At 52.4% G+C, this 21,515-nt stretch overlaps 1 protein-coding gene across 1 annotated transcript; it reads left to right on the forward strand.

The window, feature by feature from the left end:
- The first annotated feature begins 1,189 nt into the window (after positions 1–1,189).
- RBM22 (RNA binding motif protein 22) lies at positions 1,190–20,627 on the forward strand. Its single transcript, XM_029051609.2, has 11 exons — positions 1,190–1,289; positions 5,975–6,028; positions 11,119–11,148; positions 13,189–13,321; positions 14,943–15,043; positions 15,167–15,339; positions 16,150–16,350; positions 16,776–16,940; positions 17,531–17,619; positions 17,996–18,127; positions 18,997–20,627. The coding sequence occupies exons 1-11, from the start codon at positions 1,236–1,238 to the stop codon at positions 19,125–19,127; spliced, it is 1,263 nt and encodes a 420-aa protein (XP_028907442.1). The 5' UTR covers positions 1,190–1,235; the 3' UTR covers positions 19,128–20,627.
- Positions 20,628–21,515: the final 888 nt, after the last annotated feature.

Genomic DNA, 21,515 nt, shown 5'->3' on the forward strand with positions numbered 1-21,515 from the left:
CCCGGACCCGGCATCCCTCTCTATTGCGCTTCCCTAAGAAGAGTTGTATCGTTATCAATCGATCAGTGATATTCATTGAGTGCCGTGGCTCAGTGGTAAGAGCCGGGGCTTGGGAGTCAGAGGTCATGGGTTTGAATCCCGACTCCGCCACTTAAGTGTGGGCAAGTCACTTCCCTTCTCTGTGCCTCAGTTCCCTTATCTCTAAAATGGGGATTAAGACTGTGAGCCTCACGTGGGACCACCTGATCACGCTGTATCTCCCCCAGTGCTTAGAACGGTGCTCGGCACATAGTAAGCGCTTAACAAATACCAACATTATTATTTTGTCAGCTGTGGGACCGTGGGCAAGTCACTCCACTTCTCTGTGCCTCAGTTCCCTCATCTGTAAAATGGGGATGAAGACTGAGAGCCCCATGTGGGACAACCTGATTCCCCTCTATCTAACCCCAGCGCTTAGAACGGTGCTCTGCACATAGTAAGTGCTTAATACCAACATCATTATTATTATTCTCTGGGCCTCAGTTGCCTCATCTGGAAAATGGGGATTAACTGTGAGCCCCACGTGGGACCACCTGATGACCCTGTCTCTCCCCCAGGGCTTAGAACAGTGCTCTGCACCTAGTAAGCACTTAACAAATACCAACATTATTATTCTCTGTGCCTCTGTTGCCTCATCTGTAAAATGGGGATGAAGACTGTGAGCCTCACGTGGGACCACCTGATGACCTTGTCTCTCCCCCAGCGCTTAGAACAGTGCTCTGCACCTAGTAAGCACTTAACAAATACCAACATTATTATTATTATTCTCTGGGCCTCAGTTGCCTCATCTGTCAAATGGGGGTGACGACAGTGACCCCCATGTGGGACCACCTGTTGACCCTGTCTCTCCCCCAGCGCTTAGAACAGTGCTCTGCACCTAGTCAGCGCTTAACAAATACCAACATTATTATTAATAATAATTAATAATAATAGTCTTCGCTTAAAGCCCAACATCCCTCCAGCCCCAAGGAGAGCGGGAAATCCCCTCTCCCCGGCCCAGCGAGACGCCGGAAGTCCACGAGGGCGGTCCAGAGCGGCTTCCGGCGAGGCGGCCGTCGGCCGTCTCTATGGCCTCCGCGGGCCAGAGCGCCGCCCCCGGGGCGCGGGCCGCCGGGGTGGCGGAGGACCCGCGGCTGCACTTCCGGCCGCGGCGGGCCGCACTTCCGCCTCCTCCTCCGGCTCCCTCCGCCGACAAGATGGCGACGTCGCTGGGCTCCAACACTTACAACCGGCAGAACTGGGAGGACGCGGTGGGTGAGGGGGCGGCGGGGGCGGCGGGGGCGGCGCGGCGGGACGCCCCGGGGCCCCCCCCTTCCTCCTCCTCCCCCCCCTTTGGAGCCCCGCCCGCCTCCTCCACGCGGCCCTCCCGGATTCACCCTCCCTTTGTGTCTCCCCCCCCCCCTTCCTGCCCGTCCTGCCTTCTCTTCGTTCGCTCGCATTTATCGACTTTATTTCTCATTGAATCTACCGCCAGGCTCCGGGTTTTCATCCTCATCACGGAGAAGCAGCGGGGCTCAGGGGGAAGAGCCCGGGCTCGGGAGTCAGAGGTCATGAGTTCGAATCCCGGCTCTGCCACTTGTCTGCCGGGTGACTGTGGGCAAGTCCCTTCACTTCTCTGGGCCTCAGTGACCTCGTCTGGAAAATGGGGGTGAAGACTGGGAGCCTCACGAGGGACCACCTGATTCCCCTGTGTCTCCCCCAGCGCTTAGCACAGTGCTCTGCACAGAGTAAGCGCTTAACAAATACCAACATCATTATTATTATTATTCCTGATTCCCCTGTGTCTCCCCCAGCGCTTAGCACAGTGCTCTGCAGAGAGTAAGCGCTTAACAAATACCAACATCATTATTATTATTATTCCTGATTCCCCTGTGTTTCCCCCAGCGCTTAGTACAGTGCTCTGCACATAGTAAGCGCTTAACAAATACCAACATCATTATTATTATTATTCCTGATTCCCCTTTGCCTCCCTCAGCGCTGAGCACAGTGCTCTGCAGAGAGTAAGCACTTAACAAATACCAACATCATTATTATTATTATTCCTGATTCCCCTGTGTTTCCCCCAGCGCTTAGTACAGTGCTCTGCACATAGTAAGCGCTTAACAAATACCAACATCATTATTATTATTCCTGATTCCCCTGTGTCTCCCCCAGCGCTTAGTACAGTGCTTTGCACATAGTAAGCGCTTAACAAATACCAACATCATTATTATTATTATTCCTGATTCCCCTTTGTCTCCCTCAGCGCTGAGCACAGTGCTCTGCACAGAGTAAGCGCTTAACAGATACCAACGTCATTATTATTATTCCTGATTCCCCTGTGTCTCCCCCAGCGCTTAGCACAGTGCTCTGCACAAAGTAAGTGCTTAACAAATACCAAGGTCATTATTATTATTCCTGATTCCCCTTTGTTTCCCCCAGCGCTTAGCACAGTGCTCTGCACAAAGTAAGTGCTTAACAAATACCAAGGTCATTATTATTATTCCTGATTCCCCTTTGTTTCCCCCAGCGCTTAGCACAGTGCTCTGCACATAGTAAGCACTTAACAAATAACGTCATTATTATTATTATTATTGTTAATCACCCTATATGTTAAGCGCCTGCCGTGGGCTAAGCACTGCTCTAAGCGCTGGGGGGAGACAAGGTGGTCACGTGGCCCCATAATAATAATAATAATAATGGTATTTGTTAAGCGCTTACTATGTGCAGAGCACTGTACTAAGCGCTTGGGATGTACAATCGAGGGAGACAAAAGCAATAGCAATAAATAGAATCAAGGGGATATAAATAGAATCAAGGATTAGATATAATAATAATGGTATTTGTTAAGTGCTTACTAGGTGCAGAGCACTGTACTAAACGCTTGGGATGTGCAGTCGGGGGAGACGGACAAAAACAATAGCAATAAATAGAATCAAGGGGATATAAATGGAATCAAGGATTAGATATAATAATAGTATTTGCTAAGCACTTACTATGTGCAGAGCACTGTACTAAGCACTTGGGATGTACAGTCGGGGGAGACAGACAAAAACAATAGCAATAAATAGAACCAAGGGGATATAAATGGAATCAAGGATTATATATAATATTAATGGTATTTGTTAAGCGCTTACTATGTGCAGAGCGCTGTACTAAGCGCTTGAGATGTACAATCGGGGGAGACAGACAAACAATAGCAATAAATAGAATCAAGGGGATATAAATAATAATGTTGGTATTTGTTAAGCGCTTACTATGTGCCGAGCACTGTTCTAAGGCTGGGGGAGATACAGGGTAATCAGGTGGTCCCATGTGAGGCTCACAGTCTTCATCCCCATTTTACAGATGAGGTAACTAAGGCCCAGAGAAGTGAAGTGACTCGCCCACAGTCACACAGCTGACAAGTGGCAGAATCCGGATTCGAACCCATGACCTCTGACTCCAAAGCCCGTGCTCTTTCCACTGAGCCACGCTGCTTCTCTATCAATCTGGGGAGACAGACGCAAAAACAATAGCAATAAATAGAATCAAGGGGATATAAATAGAGTCAAGGACATATATAATAATCATGATATTTGTTAAGCGCTTACTATGTGCAGAGCACTGTTCTAAGCGCTGGGGGAGATACAGGGTCATCAGGTGGTCCCACGTGAGGCTCACAGTCTTCATCCCCATTTGACAGATAGGGAAACTGAGGCACAGAGCAGTGAAGAGAAGCTTCCCGAAGCTTCCCATGTGGAGCTCACAGGCTTCATCCCCATTTTCAGATGAGGTGACTGAGGCCCAGAGAAGTGACTTAACAATAATAATAATGATGATGGCATTTGTTGAGCGCCTACTATGTGCCAGGCACTGTTCAAGGTGGTCAGGTGGCCCTACGTGGGGCTCAAAGGCTTCATCCCCATTTTCAGATGAGGAGACTGAGGCCCAATCAAGTGACTTAATAATAATAATAATAATGGCATTTGTTGAGCGCCTACTATGTGCAAAGCACTGTTCAAGGGGATCAGGTGGCCCCATGTGGAGCTCACAGGCTTCATCCCCATTTTCAGATGAGGAGACTGAGGCCCAGTCAAGTGACTTAATAATAATAATGATGATGGCATTTGTTAAGTGGTTACTATGTGCCAAGCACTGTTCAAGGTGGTCATGTGGCCCCACGGGGGACTCACAGGCTTCATCCCCATTTTACAGATGAGGTGGCTGAGGCCCAGTCAAGTGACTTAATAATAGTAACGATGGCATTTGTTAAGCGCTTACCATGTGCCAAGCACTGTTCAAAGGGATCGGGTGGCCCAAAGTGGGGCTCACAGGCTTAATCTCCATTTTACAGATGAGGGAGCTGAGGCCCAGAGAAGTGAAGTGACTTGCCCACGGTCACACAGCTGACAAGCGGTAGAGCGAGCGGGCATTCGAACCCATGACCTCTGACTCCCAGCCCCGGGCTCTGTCCACTGTGCCGTGTTCTGTTCCGTTTTGCCTTGCCGTCTGTCTCCCCCGTTTAGACTGTGAGCCCGTTGTTGGGCGGGGACGGTCTCTGTTGCCAAATTGTCCAGTCCACGCGCTTAGGACAGTGCTCTGCACACAGTAAACGCTCAATAAATGCAATTGAATGAATGAATTGAGCGCTTCCTGGGTGCGGAGCACTGTACCGAGCGCTTGACTCCCACTCTAGACTCTGTGCTTGTTTTGTGGGCAGGGAAATGGGCCTGTTTATTCTTTTGTACTCTCCCAAGCGCTTAATAATAATAATGATGATGATGATGATGGTATTTTGTTAAGCGCTTACGAGGTGCCAAGCACTGCTCTAAGCGCTGGGATAGATGCAAGGTAATCAGGTTGGCCCACGTGGGGCTCACCGTCTTCATCCCCATTTGACAGAGGAGGGAACTGAGGCACAGAGGATAGTCGTCATAAGTATTTTATTAAGCGTCTATGAGGTGCTAAGCAGTGCTCTAAGCGCTGGGGTAGATACAGGGTAATCAGCTTGGCCCACGTGAGGCTCACAGTTGTAATCCCCATTTTCCAGATGAGGGAACTGAGGCACGGAGAATTATAGTCGTAATGATGGCATTTGTTAAGCGCCTACTATGTGCTGAGGACTGAGTGTTGGGGTAGATACAGATTATCAGGTTGTCCCACGTGGGGCTCACGAGTCTTCATCCCCATTTGACAGATGAGGGAACTGAGGCCCAGAGAAGTAAAATGACTTGCCCAAAGCCACCCGGCAGAGAAGTGGCGGAGGCGGGATTAGAACCCACGACCTCTGACTCCCTGAGCAGCGTGGCTTAGTGGCGAGAGCACGGCCTTGGGATTCAGAGGTGGTGGGTTCTGATCCCGGCTCCGCCACTTGTCTGCTGGGTGACTTTGGGCAAGTTACTTCACTTCTCCGTGCCTCAGTGACCTCACCTGTCAAATGGGGATGAAGATGGTGAGCCCCACCTGATGACCTTGTATCTACCCCAGCGCTTAGAACGGTGCTGGGTACATAGTAAGCGCTTAACAAAACCCATCATTATTATTAAATTCATTTACTTAGTCATATTAAGCACCTCCTGTGCGCGGAGCACTGTGCTAAGCGCTTGGGAACGTACAGTGCAACAGTAGATAGTGACATTCCCGGCCCACAAGGAGCTCACAGTCTAGAGGACTGTAATTAACTGAGCGAGTGACCGCGTCCCAGGGTGGGAATGCTGGGTTCCTCTCCCGGGAGGGTGTTGGACTCCGTCTTTCCCCACCCTTCTGCCAGGAATGGAGTTGACCTTCCTGCCTGCCAGCAAATGCCCGAATATTAGTCAAATCAGTCGTATTTACCGAGGGCTTATCGTGCGCAGAGCCCTGCGCTAAGCGCGGGGGAGAGTACGGTATCGCAGCCACAGTCCTGGCCCACCCCCGGCTTAGAGTCTCCAATATCTGTGGTGTTGAATTGCTTTTTCTCTTTGCTTTTGCATAGGATTTCCCCATTCTGTGCCAGACCTGCCTCGGAGAAAACCCCTACATCCGGATGGTACGTGACAGTATCTGAAACCGGTCCTCGATGCGTTTTTCTGCGCGACGTCCCCTAGTCTTCCTCGCTTCCTCCGGCCAGGGCAGCTAGGTGAAGGACGGCCCCAGGGGAATCGGTTGATCTGGGTTTGCCTCTTGGGAATGCGAGAAGGAAGGGGATTTTTATTTGAAGGGTATTAAGCGCTTACCACGTGCCAGGCATTGTATTTAGCATTGGTGTAGGTTGGTGCCAATCAGATTGGATACGTCCCTGTCCCACCTGGGGCTCCCAGCCTTAACCTTTAACGGAGACACGGGTAAATTAAATGACTGGCCCAGGGTCACACGGCAGGTCAGTGGCGGAGGCGGGATCCGAACCCGGCTCCTCCCGACTCCCGGGCCCATGCTTTATTTGCCAGGCCAAGGGAAACTGCGAGGGAATGATGATTAGGGCAGGATTTTTTACATGGAATCCTCAGCCCTCACCAGTTCATGTCCAGTGTCGTTAGCCCAGGAAGAAGCGAGAGTAGAAGCTGGGATAATCAGGTTGGTCCCATTCCCTGTCCCACCTGGGGCTCCCAGAAGTAGGCAGGAGGTTGAGGCACAGAGAAGTTACGTGACCTGCCAAAGGTCACCCAGCAGACAAGCGGCCGAGCCGGGATTAGAACCTCCGAAAAATAGAGTGGGCCTGAAGGGGATATTCCGAGGGAAGTTTGCAAAAAGGCCCGATGTGAGGTAATCACATCCCAATACAGATGAAACTATTTGAAAATATTTGACATTTGAAAATAACCGAATGGTAAAGGGATATCAGGCATGCTCCTGGAGCTCAAGGTTCTATAGAACAGGAAAAAAACCAATCCGGGAGTAGGAAAACTGTGTATAAAGTGAGTGTCAAGGCCCTATGAGAGCTTTTTAGCTCCATTATCACCTCGTAATAATCTTGCCGTGGCTAAAGCTTCCCTGGCTAACCTAAAGTTACCCCGCTCCCCGCCTTGATCAGTGAATTTGGAAGGTGGTTCTTAGCTCGAGTAGCGAATTAATTCGTCCACAGTTGGAACAGGGGGTGGAGATTAGGTTCTGGGTCCCCGCAACTCACTGCCAATGGAAAAAAAAAAATCGAGATGGTGATAAATGTTGCAGAGGGGAAAATGGGCGCTCAGTGAGCGGGAGGAAGAATTGTAAGCACGGCCTTCTAGATTGTCAACTCGAGCAGCGATCACGTCTTCCGATGCTCTCACACTCTCCCGAGTGCTTCGCGTAGCCCTCTGCACTTAGGCACTCAGTAAATGGTTAGAGAAGCAGCGTGGCTCAGTGGAAAGAGCCCGGGCTTGGGAGTCAGAGGTCATGGGTTCTAATCGCGGCTCCGCCACCTGTCAGCTGTGTGACCGTGGGCAAGTCACTTCACTTCTCTGGGCCTCAGTGACCTCCTCTGTAAAATGGGGATAAAGACTGTGAGCCTCACGTGGGACAACCTGATTACCCTGGATCTCCCCCAGCGCTTAGAACAGTGCTCTGCACGTAGTAAGCGCTTAACAAATGCCAACATTATTATTGATTGATAGGACTCTTTTAGCACACTGACAACTCAATAAATATAAATTACGAGGCCTCGTCTCCAGACGTGACATCCCTTCCAAGTTTGGACAGCCCTTGTCTCTTTCAGGCTGAGGTGGAAGCAGATCAGCCCGCAGCACCTTAAATCGCGTAAGCCCCCCCTCCGTCAGTCGTCTCTAGCAGTTGTCGTCTTATTTATTCTAATAATTGTGGTGTCTGTTAAGTGTGTACGATGCAGCAAGCACTGTACTAAAGGCTAAGGAGGACACAAGATAATCAGTTTGGTCCCATTCCCTGTCCCACCGGGGGCTCCCAGAATGAAGTAGGCGGGAGGTTGAGGCACAGAGAATAATAATAATAATAACATTGGTATTTGTGAAGCCCTTACTATGTGCAGAGCACTGTTCTAAGCGCTGGGGGAGATACAGGGTAATCAGGTTGTCCCACGTGAGGCTCCCTGTCTTCATCCCGATTTGACAGATGAGGGAACTGAGGCCCAGAGAAGTGAAGTGACTTGCCCACGGTCACCCAGCAGACAAGCGGCAGAGCCGGGATTAGAACCTCTGACTCCCAGCCCCGTGCTCTTCCTCGGCACTTTTGTAAATATGTTTTTAAATATAGTTGTTTCTTTAGCCTGTTTTCTCTGTAAGCATTTCTAGGTCTGTCTCTTCCATTGGCTTGCAAGCTCCCTGGGGCAGGGAACGGGTGACTTCTCTGTTTCATTCAATAGTATTTATTGAGCGCTTACTATGTGCAGAGCACTGTACTAAGCGCTTGGAATGTACAAATCGGTTTCATATTTGCCTGTAGACTGTAAGCTCCTCGTGGGCAGCGATTGCGTCTTCCAAGCCCTTCGTATTCTCCCAAGTGCTTTTTATGGTGCTCTTCACTCCATAAACGCTCAATAAATATCCTTGACTGTTTGCACCCAGTGCTCTGCACAGAGTAAGCACTTAAATGCTATTACTTGTCTACACTTGTCTCGGGCTTTTTTTTCATATGGCACTGAATAATAATAATAATATTGGTATTTGTGAAGCACTTACTATGTGCAGAGCACTGTTCTAAGCGCTGGGGGAGATACAAGGTAATCAGGTTGTCCCCCGTGCGGCTCACAGTTAATCCCCATTTGACAGATGAGGTAACTGAGGCACAGAGAAGTGAAGTGACTTGCCCACAGTCACACAGCTGACAAATGGCAGAGCCGGGAGTCGAACCCATGACCCCCGACTCCGAAGCCCAGGCTCTTTCCACCGAGTCACGCTGCTTCTCCCTGAAGTTCTTGGGCATCTCAGGCATCAGATGTCGTGAGTGCTTTTTCAGAGGAGGAGACTCGAGGGAAATTGGCGAGGCCGGGGCTCTGCAGCCGTCCCCCAGCCCCGTGCAGGACGCTCCACACAAGAGATACTAAGCTCTGAGGCGAGTACAGTACATCGCGCCGGGAGACAGACATTAAAATAAACCGTGGATAGACACACGAGTGCCGTGGGGCCGAGGGTGGGGTGACTCTCAAGTGCTTAAAGGGTACGGAACCAAGCGCATGGGCAAATGCAGGAGGGAGAAGGAGTAGGGGAAGCGAGAGGGCTTAGTCGGGGAAGACCTCGTGGAGGAGACGTGATTTTAATCAGGCCTCGAAGGTGGGGAGCGTGGCGATTTCTCCTATACGAAGGGGGAGGGAGGGCGGGGCGGACCGGGACTCATAATAATAATGGTGGTATTAAGCGCTTACTCTGTGCAGAGCACTGTTCTAATCGCTGGAGGGATACAAGGTGAACAGGTTGTCCCCCGTGGGGCTCGGTTTTTAATCCCCATTTTACAGCTGAGGCCACCGAGGCCCAGAGAAGTGAAGTGACTTGCCCAAAGTCACCCAGCTGGCCAGCGGCGGAGCCGGGATTCGAACCCGTGACCTCGGACTCCCCAGCCCGGGCTCTTCCCACTGAGCCGCGCTGCTGCGTTTCCCGTCCCCATTGCTAAAGGGTCTCAGCTGCGTGTCCACTAAAGACAGAGAAGCAGCGTGGCTCAGTGGAAAGAGCCCGGGCTTTGGAGTCAGAGGTCATGGGTTCGAATGCCGGTTCTGCCACTTGTCAGCTGGGTGACTGTGGGCAAGTCACTTCACTCCTCTGTGCCTCAGTTACTCTTCTGTAAAATGGGGATGAAGACTGTGAGCCCCACGTGGGACAACCTGATTCCCTTGTGTCTACCCCAGCGCTTAGAACAGTGCTCCGCACATAGTAAGCGCTTCACAAACACCAACATTATTATTATTATTACAAGGTCAAGCCCAGCCAGCCCCTCGCCCACACTCCCTACTCGCGACAGTCATAATCTTTTTAAGACACGTTTGCTGAGGACCTGCCCTGCGTGAGGCATTGCGCCAAGCGATTGGGAGAGTTACAATCCGCGAGCTTCAAGACGATCCGTGTTCTCAAGGAGTTTACAGTTGGTCAGTCAGTCAGTGGTATTTAGTGAGCGCTTACCGTGTGCAGAGCGCTGCACTAAGCACTTGGGAGAGGACACTACAACAGAGTGGGTGGACACGTTCCCCGCCCACAGCGAGCTCACAGTCTAGAGGGGGAGACGGACTGTGGCCGTCGGGATTTCCGGGAATATTTCTGCTGAATCCTGCCTGATGATTAAAACGGCCTGTAAGCGAGGGAGGCTTGCGGGTGTCGATACGGAGAGTTTTAGTTTGTGTGTGTACGGGATTAGTCCGTGAATGGCAGGGTAGCCGTGTCATTTTCTTTTTAATAGTTGATTGTTTTTTTTTAAAAGTTCTCGGTACTGGGAACTTTTGTGAGTCTCAAAGTCAGCACTGGTTTTAGAGTGAGCTGAAAGAAGAAAGAGGTAGGGCCGCGTATATTCCAGACTTGAAATCATTAGCATCGTGGGTTGTCATTGAAAGTTTCTAGAACAGCGTTGCCTTTTCTGTATCCTCCCTCCCTCCTGGGGTAACCACAAAGCGTGAAGCCTTTCACTTCCACAGAGAACCTCCGAGGGGAGGGTGAGGTGGTACATTAATGATAATATGTAATATAATATATAATATATATTTTATATTATATATAATATAATATAATGATAATATATAATATAATTATAATTATTAATTATAATAATTATAGTATTTGTTAAGCGCTTACTAGGTGCGGAGCAATGTTCTTAGCGCTGGGGCGGATACAGGGTAATCACATTGTCCCACGTGGGGCTCACATTTTTTAATCCCCATTTTTACAGAGGAGGTCACTGAGGCACAGAGAAGTGAAGTGACTTGCCCACAGTCACACAGCTGCCAAGTGGCGGAGTCGGGATTAGAATCCACAACCGCTGACTCCCAAGCCCGTGCTCTTTCCACTAAGCCACGGTGTGGTGCACTGGCAGTGCTCCCCCCTCTTCTCATGTGGGACGGGGGCTCAGTCTTCATCATTAGTGGAGACACAGGGCTGTCTTCACGTTGGACAAGTCTGAAGAGGCTGCATGTCTTCTGAGGTGCTTCTAGGGAGGGAGTAAAAAGCTGGTCGTGTTCTTCCTAATAAGCCCAATCTTCTTTTATTTCAGACCAAAGAGAAATATGGAAAAGAATGCAAGGTAAGTAGGTCTCCCTCTCTTTCTCTCTCTCTCTCTCTGAAGCTCGTGACTTTTCAGGGCGGACAGCGAGAAGCCCCAGGGCAGCAGCAGGAGCAGTTTCTCTTCTCAACCAGAGAATCAGCGTGGCTCAGTGGAAAGAGCCCGGGCTTCGGAGTCAGAGGTCATGGGTTCGACTCCCGGCTCTGCCACTTGTCAGCTGTGTGACTGTGGGCAAGTCACTTGGCTTCTCTGTGCCCCAGTTCCCTCATCTGCAAAATGGGGATTAAGTGTGAGCCTCACGTGGGACATCCTGATTACCCTGTATCTACCCCAGCGCTTAGAACAGTGCTCGGCACATAGTAAGCGCTTAACAAATACCAACATTATTACTTCACTTCTCTGGGCCTCGGTGACCTCATTTGTAAAATAGGGATGAAGACTGAGCCTCACGTGGGACAACCTGATTACCCTGTATCTACCCCAGGGCTCAGAACAGTGCTCTGCACAGAGTAAGCGCTTAACAAATACCAACATTAGCTGCTCTTGCAGCACGCGTTTGTGCACCGAGTGTATCTCAGTGCGTACACGCTCCCACTGGGAGAGCCGGGAAAGGGGTTATTTTGGGCAGATCCCTGAAGAATACCGAATTTACTTGCATAATTGGCCCACTCTGCCTAATTTTGCCACCCAGTGGGAGAAAACGGGGAGTGAGAATTAATGGGAGATTCAGTTCATTCATTCAATAGTATTTATTGAGCGCTTACTATGAGCAGAACACTGTACTAAGTGCTTGGAATGAACAAGTCGGCAACAGGTAGAGACAGTCCCTGCCGTTTGACGGGTTTACAGTCTAATCTGAGCAGTAAGGGGATCAGAAGAGAAGGAAAAGTTAGGTAAGGGGCCACTTGAGATGTCTTCTTTTCTGTTGCCTTTGCCCCAGGTCTGTGTACCACAGGCATTCAGTGAATTAACTCCACTCACCCTCCTTTGGTTGCGCTAGCTACCCCGGCCCCATCATAGTCTTAATGAGTTAAGTACCCTAACCTGCTCTGTTAAGAGCTCATCTTTTTGCTCCTCTCTCCTCCCTCCCCCCAACATCACTGCCTACAATTAGGTTATACAAAAAAAGCCATTTTCTTTCTCAAAATCAGGGTGGGGCAACTCTGTAACGGGAATTATCTGAGCAAGTACCTCAGGTAAAAAAAAAGATCGAAGAGATAGTCATTCAGAATCAACTAAGAGGAGAGAATTATCTTAAAGTCATGTTTAGGAAAAAGTAAGCAAAAGTGTAAATTTTTCCTCCCAGACACACGATCCAGAATTTGTGAATGTCGAGGTCATCGTCATCTGTAGTTGAGTGGCTGCTGTGTGCAGAGCACTCTGCTAGGCACTGTGGATCGTACAGTAAGAGGAAAGGGCTCAGTTCCTGTCCTCGAGGAGTTTACCATCTGATGGGAAAATATGAAGTTGGTGTTACTGCAGTTTCTGAATTTGCATATTCCCCCCCTTCCCCTCCTCAATCGAAGGTCCTGGTTGTCCTTTGTCTTTTAAATTTTTGGAGAGTGGTGGAGCGAGATCCCACCACTTTAAAATACTCAAGAAGGAAAGTGCCAGGTTTTATGTACAGCCAGAACATCTCGATCTCAGTTTGTTTTTGTGATTCACCCTGCTTTTAGAGAGCGGGGGCTGCATTCTTGCAAAACCCCACCTTGTGAAACACTCGGGTCGTTCTTAGAGTATCTGCTACAGGCAGGCCCATAAACAGTCTTCTCATTGTCGCAGCACACGGTCCCCAAAGAGGCTGATGGGTCACAAAAAAGCCCCCCAAGTTCCTAGTAGTCTTCTGACCAAGACGTGGAGGGAAAAGTTACGTTGGAGCAAAACTGAGGGGTTTGAGCTTCTTTTTGTCGGCGGGGATGGGGTGGGGATCTGGGAGGGGGTGGTAAAAATAGACACATTGGCCTCTAACATTTCGGTTGAGTTTCACTTTTAATTAGAGAGCGGGTATAATTGTGGGAAACCGGGCCTGGGGTAGTTCCTTCATCGTGTTTTGTGTGTCAGATCTGTGCCAGGCCTTTCACAGTGTTTCGCTGGTGCCCCGGCGTCCGCATGCGTTTCAAGAAGACGGAAGTGTGTCAGACCTGCAGCAAGCTCAAAAACGTGTGTCAGACCTGCCTCTTGGACCTGGAGTACGGTGCGTATCTCACAGGCCCCGACCACCGAGGGCCGAACGCATTCGTTGATTTATTCATTCGTATATGTTGAGCGCTTACTGTGTGCAGAGCAATGTACTGGGCGCTTGGGAGAGTACAATATAACGAACTGACACCTTCCCTGCCCGCAAAGTGCCTACCGTCTAGAAGGGAAGGAGACAGACGTTAATGCAAGTAAATAAACTACAGATATGTACGTAAGCGCCGTGGGGCTGGAGTCGGGGGGCGGGATGGATGAATAAAGGGAGTGAGTCAGGGTGACGCAGAAGGGAGTGGGAGAACAGGCTGCCCGTGGGGGCTACGGGAAGCTCAGCCCCACCCTATTCAGGGGGCCTTCTCCTCTGGGTGGAGAATTGGGGCTACTCCGAGGCGGGTCTAGAGCCATAGCCGGGGCCCAGTCATCCTTGAGGTAGCCCTGGCGCCAGGATCATCTTTCCAGAGCGCAGCTGGAACGAAACCAGCTTTGGGGGGGGTGGAAGGAGTGGAAGCGGACGTCGCCGGGGGCTTCCGAGTTGGGCAAGCCAAGCCTGCCGCAGCATCTCTCGCTTCAAACCACTGATCATTTGGGAGGGTAGAGCCCCCTTAAATGGAAACGGCTCAGGGCATCCATCAAAGTCCAAGCCGTCCAAGTCCCGAGCTGCCGATGTGCCAGCAGCCCCAGTTTTAGGGCTCTCCGTCCGGGGTGGGTTTTCTCGGGGGAAACAAACACGAACCTGGTGTTGGGCAGTTACAAAACAGAGAAGCCACTTATCCTAGTGGTTAGAGCATGGACCTGGGAGTCAGAAGAGTGTGGGTTCTGTTGTGTGACCCTGGGCAAGTCACTTCACTTCTCTGAGCTCCATTTTCCTCGTCTGTAAAGTGGGGATTTAAGGCTGTGAGCCCTATGTGGGACAGGGACTTTGTCCAATCGGATTAGCTTGTATCTACCCCAGTGCTGAGTACAGTGCCTGGCACATGGTAAGTGCTTAAAAAATACCTTTTAAAAAATAAAAAAATTGTACCCCTGCTCGAGTCTCTCCCAAAGCGCTTAGAAGGGAGTGGGAATGTTGGGTCAAGCATCTAAACTCCAGCTTATGGGGTTCTTGGACAAAGGCCCTGGGAAGCAAAACTAACCACAAGCAGAGGATGTTCAATCACGCTAGCATTTATCTCTGTAGCTGTCTCTTCATTTGCCTGAGTGCTATGAATTGCTTGAAGTGTCATCCCCAACCTCCCATTAGGGTAGTAGAGAAATCAGGTCCTAATGGTGTTGGACAGTTACAAAATAAGATCGAATTAAGCCTTTGGATACGCTTATAAAATCACGTGAGATTCCCACTTGAAAGTCGTAGCAGTTGGAATGAGATGTTAGCGCAGGATCTTGAAAAATTATTGCCCTCTAGGTCTTTAAGTGGTATCATAAAGTGGTTACATTTTCAGGGCCCGCACTACTTTTCAAACAATCAGTGATGTTTATTGAGCACTTATTGCGTGCAGAGCAGTCTACCGAGTGCTGGGGAAAGTGCAACCCAACAGAGCTGGTAGGCGCGTTCCCCCAACGAGCTTCCGGTTTCCCTTTCTGGGTTTCTGATTTTCTCTGTGTTTTCCTCCTTTCGCTATCAGGCTTGCCCATTCAGGTCCGTGATGCAGGCCTCTCCTTTAAAGATGACATTCCAAAGTCCGATGTCAACAAAGAGTATTACACCCAGAATATGGAGCGAGAGGTATGGGAATGCTAGAGCGGCTCTCTGAGTTTGCTTAGGGCGGAAGAAAAATGGGAGTTCTCGACGGGGGAGCGGGGAAGGGAATGGATGACTTTCCTTTTCCTCACAAATCCTACTTTGCAGATTTCAAATTCTGATGGCACCCGGCCAGTTGGGGCCCTCGGGAAGGCTACTTCTACCAGTGACATGCTGCTGAAACTGGCTCGGACCACCCCTTACTACAAACGGAACCGTCCACACATCTGTTCCTTCTGGGTGAAAGGGGAGTGTAAGAGAGGAGAAGAGTGCCCATACAGGTAAGGGGGCAGGGCTGCTGTCCCTTGACGGGGTCACTGCTGGAAGAGGGGACCATTCCCAAGCCGGGGACAGTCCCCTCGCATTTTGAAGTCGGAGAATTTATCCGCGGGGCCCTGCTGCGTCGTTGGTCTCTGAAGCGCCATCAGGAGAACTTGTATAGACCGATTTTGGATTCATCTTTAGAGGAACCATAAAAAACCTGCTAGGACGCCGGGCTGCTAAGTCGTTTTTGACAGGTGGTACCTAGGCAGGCAAAGGTTCAGAAATTAAACCCTCTCGTGAGCAGGTGAGCTCTCTGAGCGAGTGTACGGTGGCTAGTTGAAGCCTGGAGAAGCGAAGGCCGTCAGGCAAGAGTGCATCCCGACCGTAATCGAGTCGATCTCGCCACGTGTTTTGGAGCTCATTGCAGGAAGGCAGGTCCCTCAGATCCCTTCCGTTCCCGCTGAGGGCTGTGAGGGCTTCAGAGCATAAAAACCAAGCGTCTTAGATGTGTCTCGGTTTCTTTGGTGGCAGAGATGTTTGATGGGTACTAGGTATTATTTCTCTCCTCCGGTAGTTATTGAAAAAATAGTCACTTGATGATGAGCCCCTGACTTTGCTCCTTAATGACCCCGGAAGTCAGAGTGCCCGGCTGCCTTTTGTGGAGATGCCTTGACGTGATACGAATCGAGCTAGAAACTGAACACCTTGAAACTCGGTACCCTGATGCGCTGTTTACTTATTTCGGAGGAGCCTTACCAGTTTGAAGCTCCGTTGGGGTCGTCCTTGCTGTCGGGATCGCTGTAAATATCGTCCACTTTGCCCCTTAGACACGAGAAACCTACGGACCCAGACGACCCCCTCGCCGACCAGAACATCAAAGATCGATATTACGGTATCAACGACCCCGTGGCCGATAAGCTTCTGAAACGAGCTTCGACGATGCCTCGCCTGGACCCGCCAGACGACAAGAGCATCACCACGCTCTACGTCGGTGGCCTGGGGGACACCATCACGGAGACGGACCTCAGGTGAGCGCGGGGGGAATCTTACCTTCATTTAGTCCAGATGGGTTTGGCTGTCGCGTAAGTGGCTGGGGAGATGTTTATGGATTCCTTACGGATGACGATTACGGTGTTCAGCACTTGCTAAGTGTCAAGCGATTCGAGGTAATCAGGTCGGACACAGTCCCTGTCCCACATGGGGCTCACAGTCTAAGGGGAGGGAGGACAGGTATCGAATCCTCGTTTGACGGACGTTGAAACAGATGTACGGTGAAGTGACTCGCCCCAGGTCACACAGCAGACAAGTGGCATTAGAACTCAGGTCCTCCGACCTTTCCGCTAGGCCACATTGCTTCTCTGCAGCAGGTGCGTTCGGGGGGCGGGGGCTGTATCGATAAGGGTGGCCGACAGGGCAAATTCATCCCATCTCATCGCTCGACCTTCCCAAACAGAAATCATTTCTACCAGTTTGGCGAGATCCGGACCATCACCGTCGTACAGAGGCAACAGTGCGCGTTCATCCAGTTTGCCACGAGGCAAGCTGCGGAAGTGGCCGCCGAGAAGTCCTTCAATAAGCTGATCGTCAACGGGCGCCGGTTGAACGTCAAGTGGGGACGGTGAGCGCTGGGGCCCTTTTCTTTCTTCTCCACGTCCGCTTTCCCCTTACTGATATCGGTCGACGGGTCTTTAGGTGAGCCTGGGTTGTGTTTGGGTCGGGGTGGAGGGGAGCTGGCTTGGGAGCAAAATCCGAGCCAGCGGGGAGACTTCCCTTGGGAACCCCTGGAAGTTCGGTGAACTCCCGGCAGACTCTTTCCTAGGAATATAATAATAATAGCCATAATAACGGCATTTGTTAAGCGCTTACTATGTGCCAGGCACTGAACTAAGCGTTGGGGTGAATACGAGCATAAAGGTTGGACACAGTCCCTGCCCCACATGGGATCCACAGGCTTAATCCCGTTTTGCAGATGAGGTGACAGGCACAGAGAAATGAAGTGACTGGCCCCAGGTCACACAGCAGACAAGCGGCAGGGTCAGGATTAGAAACCAGCTCCTTCCGACTCCCAGACCTGTGCTCTATCCACAAGGCCACGCTGTTTCCCGCAGAGTTAACGTCCCTGGTGGGGGTGGGAGAGGAGGGGAAGCTGGGCGGCCTGCTACCCACTCGGGGTCAAGAAATATGCCCCGGTGGCATCGTGTGCTTCAGTTCCCAGGCAGCCAGAGGCAAAGAGAAGGACAAGGAAGGCACTACAGATTCCGGAATAAAGCTGGAGCCCGTTCCGGGGCTGCCTGGAGGTGAGAACATTTCTGTCCCGGCCCGTCTCCCGGACGGCGGTACCGGCCGACGCGCGGCCCTCTGGCGTCGGGTGGGGAAGAGCGGGTTCCCCGGAGCTCCTGGCGGGGCGCAGAGAGAGGCACCTAACGAGGGCCTCCCAAGACGTGCCGGGACCCCGGTGTGTTGGGTCGCCTGCCTTTGGGTTGTGACAGCGGAGAGCATTTTCGATCAGTCACCGGTGTTGGTATCGATCAGTCCCTGCTACTGAGCGCTTACCGTTGGCAGAGCGCTGAGCCGAGTGCTCGGGAGAGTTCGGGCCAGCGGGTGAGAGACCCGTTCCCCGCCCAAACGGGGCCGATCCTCCTCTCCGAACAAGGCCGATCTTATCTCCCGCAGCTCTCCCTCCTCCTCCGGCGGCCGAAGAAGAAGCGTCGGCCAATTATTTCAACCTGCCTCCCAGCGGCCCCCCCGCGGTGGTCAACATCGCGCTGCCGCCGCCTCCTGGGATTGCGCCCCCGCCTCCGCCAGGTAACATTCTCTCTCCCCTCCCTCCCCGGCCCGGCCAGGTGCATCCTCTTTCATTCATTCAATATATTTATTGAGCGCTTACTATGTGCAGAGCACTGGACTAAGCGCTTGGAATGGACAATTCGGCAACAGATAGAGACAAACCCTGCCCTTTCCTCGGGCCTCTGGGCCCCTCTGTCCGCTCTGTGTTCGGTGGCCCTGTGCCCTGGGTGCTGTGTGCCGGTGGTCGGTCTCGGTGGTCCCTCTCCGATCGGACTTGGGGCGGGAAAATCAACCCCGAAGGGCCACCTCCTTGACCGGCTAGCTGAGGGAAGCCCTCGTGACAGAAAGCAGTCGAGCCTCTCTTCCCTCCCCTTTCCCAGTCCGGCGTGAGTCCTGCTTCTTCCTTACTGGCTGAGTAGGGAAAAACCTTCTGTCCCTGAGGCTCTGTCAGAGATCAGGGCTCCTCCCTCCTCAGCCGCGGTCGAAGGATTTACTCAGTGCTGCTTTGGGGACCATCTAAGCTTCCGTGAGGCTACCGGGGGGTGGGAGCACGGTGGTTACTTGGGCCCCGGCGATGCCAACCGGCCACCGAATGGCAGTTCGGGCCGTGTATTCTCATCGGCCCTGGCGTGAGGTCCATCTTCACTCCGCCTCGGCCGTGCCGAGGCTAAGGACGGGGTTTCGGGTGGCCCCGGTGCTGAATCTCCAAGGCCGGGGGAAGTGGCTCCAGAGGTTTCTGCTCACCCTCGGGCTCTCGGCCGGTAGGCGGGTTGGAGGGGTGGCTGCAGGGAGGGCCCTTGAAACAGGCTGCAAACCAGCCCCGCCGTTAGCGGCTGTCAGAGCGCGGGACGATTCCGGCTCGAGACTGACCTCTTTTCATCCCGCAGGGTTCGGGCCTCACGGGTTCCACCCGATGGGCCCTCCGCCTCCCTTCATGCGAGCCCCGGGACCCATCCACTACCCGTCTCAAGACCCCCAGAGGATGGGGGCTCACGCAGGAAAGCACAACAGCCCCTAGCACCCCGCCGCCACGCCGGGCCTCTGCCCGGGAGAAGCACGATAGCAACCTAATAAACACACCTTGGAAGTCGATCTGTTTTTTCTTTGTAAGTTTCCACGGCAGCGGGACCCGCTTCCGGCTGGGTCGTGGGCGGGCGGAGAGCCGACGCCGCGTCCCCCACACGCTCACGACGGCGAGGGCGGCCTCGTCGCGCTGCCCGGCGTTGATCAGTGCGGGCACCCGAGTCCCCACCGTGACTCTGGCTCCTTAACCGCACTGGCAAGTGGGGACCGTGGGCGGTAAGTAAGAACCTCCAGAAATGAAGTGTTCCGGGACCGCCGCCGGCACACGTGTAGACGTGCGCCTGGGTGTTCGCGTGTACGTATGCGTGCCCGCGACCTTCCCTTTTTCGGAGGTGCGTCTCCTGGGGTAACCCGTGTCTGTCTGTTTTGCTTGTCTAATTCACACCTCTAACTACCTTCACGTCCGTAACTGTTTACTCCCTTTTTCTAGCCGACTTTTTCAGATCTTTTTGCTAATTCCAAGCGTTACCAGGTGCTAGGGTCGCCTGGTCATTTCCCCGTCTCTCGAATCGGCGCTCTAAAGTCAGCCGGGCTTGGGAAAGACCCCAGCATTTGAGAACTGGAGGCCCTGGGTTTGGGTTTCGCCGGACCCTCGCCTGATGGCGTCAGGGCTCCGCTTTAAAAGGGGACCGTGCTAGGGGGATGGTCCTCCTCCCCCCGAAATGGAGCAACCCACTCCCCCTGCCAGAAAGGGCCACCTCCTCTCCTGCCACTGCTGCTCTGTGATGGCGCGGCCCCAGCTCGCCCAGGTCAGACCCTCCCAAGCATCAGGGGACAGTCAGGGCTGGCAATTCCTGCCCCAACCTAGAGCCCACCGCCCTTCCAGCGTCGCTCAGCCCTCAGGGGACGCCAGGCCCCGGGCAGTGGCGGCGGGCGGCGGCTCGGCCGGGCGAGGATCCCCGATAACCCGAGATGGCCGGGGGAGTGGGACCCGGGGACCGGGTTTGCCCGACCTCCAAACGTGCCCCCGAAAGCCAAAAAGATTGCCGTGGCCGAAATCTCTGGGATGGGAGCGGAGACCCGGTGCCGAGGTGTCGTGGGAGGTGGCCTCTCCTAACCTGCAGGTGACTGGTCTCCTTTCCACAACTGGCATTGGTGGGGTCGGGGAGGGTTTGAGGCTGTCGTACTCCAAATTGTATGATGAGGATGATACTAATGAATGTCACTGTATAAGCCTTCTCTAACTGAGGTGAGCAAGCCTTGTCTATGTGTTTTGATAGCCGATCTGTGACTTGGATGAAAAGACCTTGTATTTAGCAGGAACCTTCATGTGCCTGCTGCTTCTCTGGTCCCCTCCTGCTCAGATGAAAGTGTATATTTGCTTTTTATTTTTTTTTTAGCTTGGATGTAACCGAACTATAGATAAATGGTAAAAGAAATGTGATGCCATCTTATTTCCTTTTAAAGAAAAATTAAAACAAGATTTTCCAAACGATGTCTCGAGCGTACTTCCAGTTGTCGTAAGTCATTTCGACATTGGTCTCAAGTTAGTAAGGAGTAGGGGCCGGGGGGCCGAGTTCGGGGGGAACTCGGAGAAAGGGCAGCACCTTTCTCTGTATTCTTTTCATTGTAATGTGCCTTTACCAGTGGGCCTGGGGCTGGTCGGTTCGGCCTCTTTCCCTCAGAGCTGCACAGCTTGGGAGAACCGGCTACACACTGGACTCTCCTCCCCCTTGTTGGAGGTGGGTGTGGGAGATTGAGTTTGGATGCCCTGGCTTTGTAGCTGTGCTAGCTAGGGGTGCCGGCCGTCCACATGGGAGCCTCGTCTTTATTTGCCGTAACGAGGCCGGGCTCTACAGTTGTGCTGCCAGGCAAGAAGGAATGCGTCTCTTACAACCGGCACCTGCTGCAGGGTTTTTCCTCCAAGCCAGGGGGGAGAAGAGGAGGTAAGAGCCCATCAGGTTTAGCGTGCCATTCTAGTCGGCTGCCATAAACGTAAAATATTTACGACAGTGTCTCCAGCGGAGAAGATCGGTGACGGGTGAGCCTCGACCCCACGACTCGGAGATTGGAGCAGGAATCGAGGATGGTGTCAGAGGCTTGCGTGGGGTGCCGCTCACACCCCGTCCCTCATCCTAAGACTCTCCTGATCCTGCTCAGCACCGAGAGTAGCACGGCAAGCAGGCGGGCGGGAGGATGGCTCAATGCCAAACGCACGCCAAGACTTTTTAACCTGCAGGACCCATTTAAATACGAAGCGGCGGTGGGGTGCAGAGGGCTGGGCCTCGGAGGCCGACGCCCCGGGTCTCCTCATCCCTGGGACTGGACTCTCTCCTGAGAAGGCCGTCCGCAGCAGCACTATTTGGACGAACCTACGCCACCT

The sequence above is a fragment of the Ornithorhynchus anatinus genome, chromosome X1 (assembly GCF_004115215.2).
Source record: "Ornithorhynchus anatinus isolate Pmale09 chromosome X1, mOrnAna1.pri.v4, whole genome shotgun sequence".
NCBI classification, from domain to species: Eukaryota; Metazoa; Chordata; class Mammalia; order Monotremata; family Ornithorhynchidae; genus Ornithorhynchus; species Ornithorhynchus anatinus.

Excerpts from the sequence above, each read along its gene's own strand:
- RBM22 (XM_029051609.2), top strand. The coding sequence starts at position 1,236 with ATGGCGACGTCGCTGGGCTCCAACACTTACAACCGGCAGAACTGGGAG. Across the intron at positions 15,044-15,166 it reads CCCAGAATATGGAGCGAGAG|ATTTCAAATTCTGATGGCAC; the intron begins GTATGGGAATGC and ends CCTACTTTGCAG. Across the intron at positions 15,340-16,149 it reads GGAGAAGAGTGCCCATACAG|ACACGAGAAACCTACGGACC; the intron begins GTAAGGGGGCAG and ends TTTGCCCCTTAG.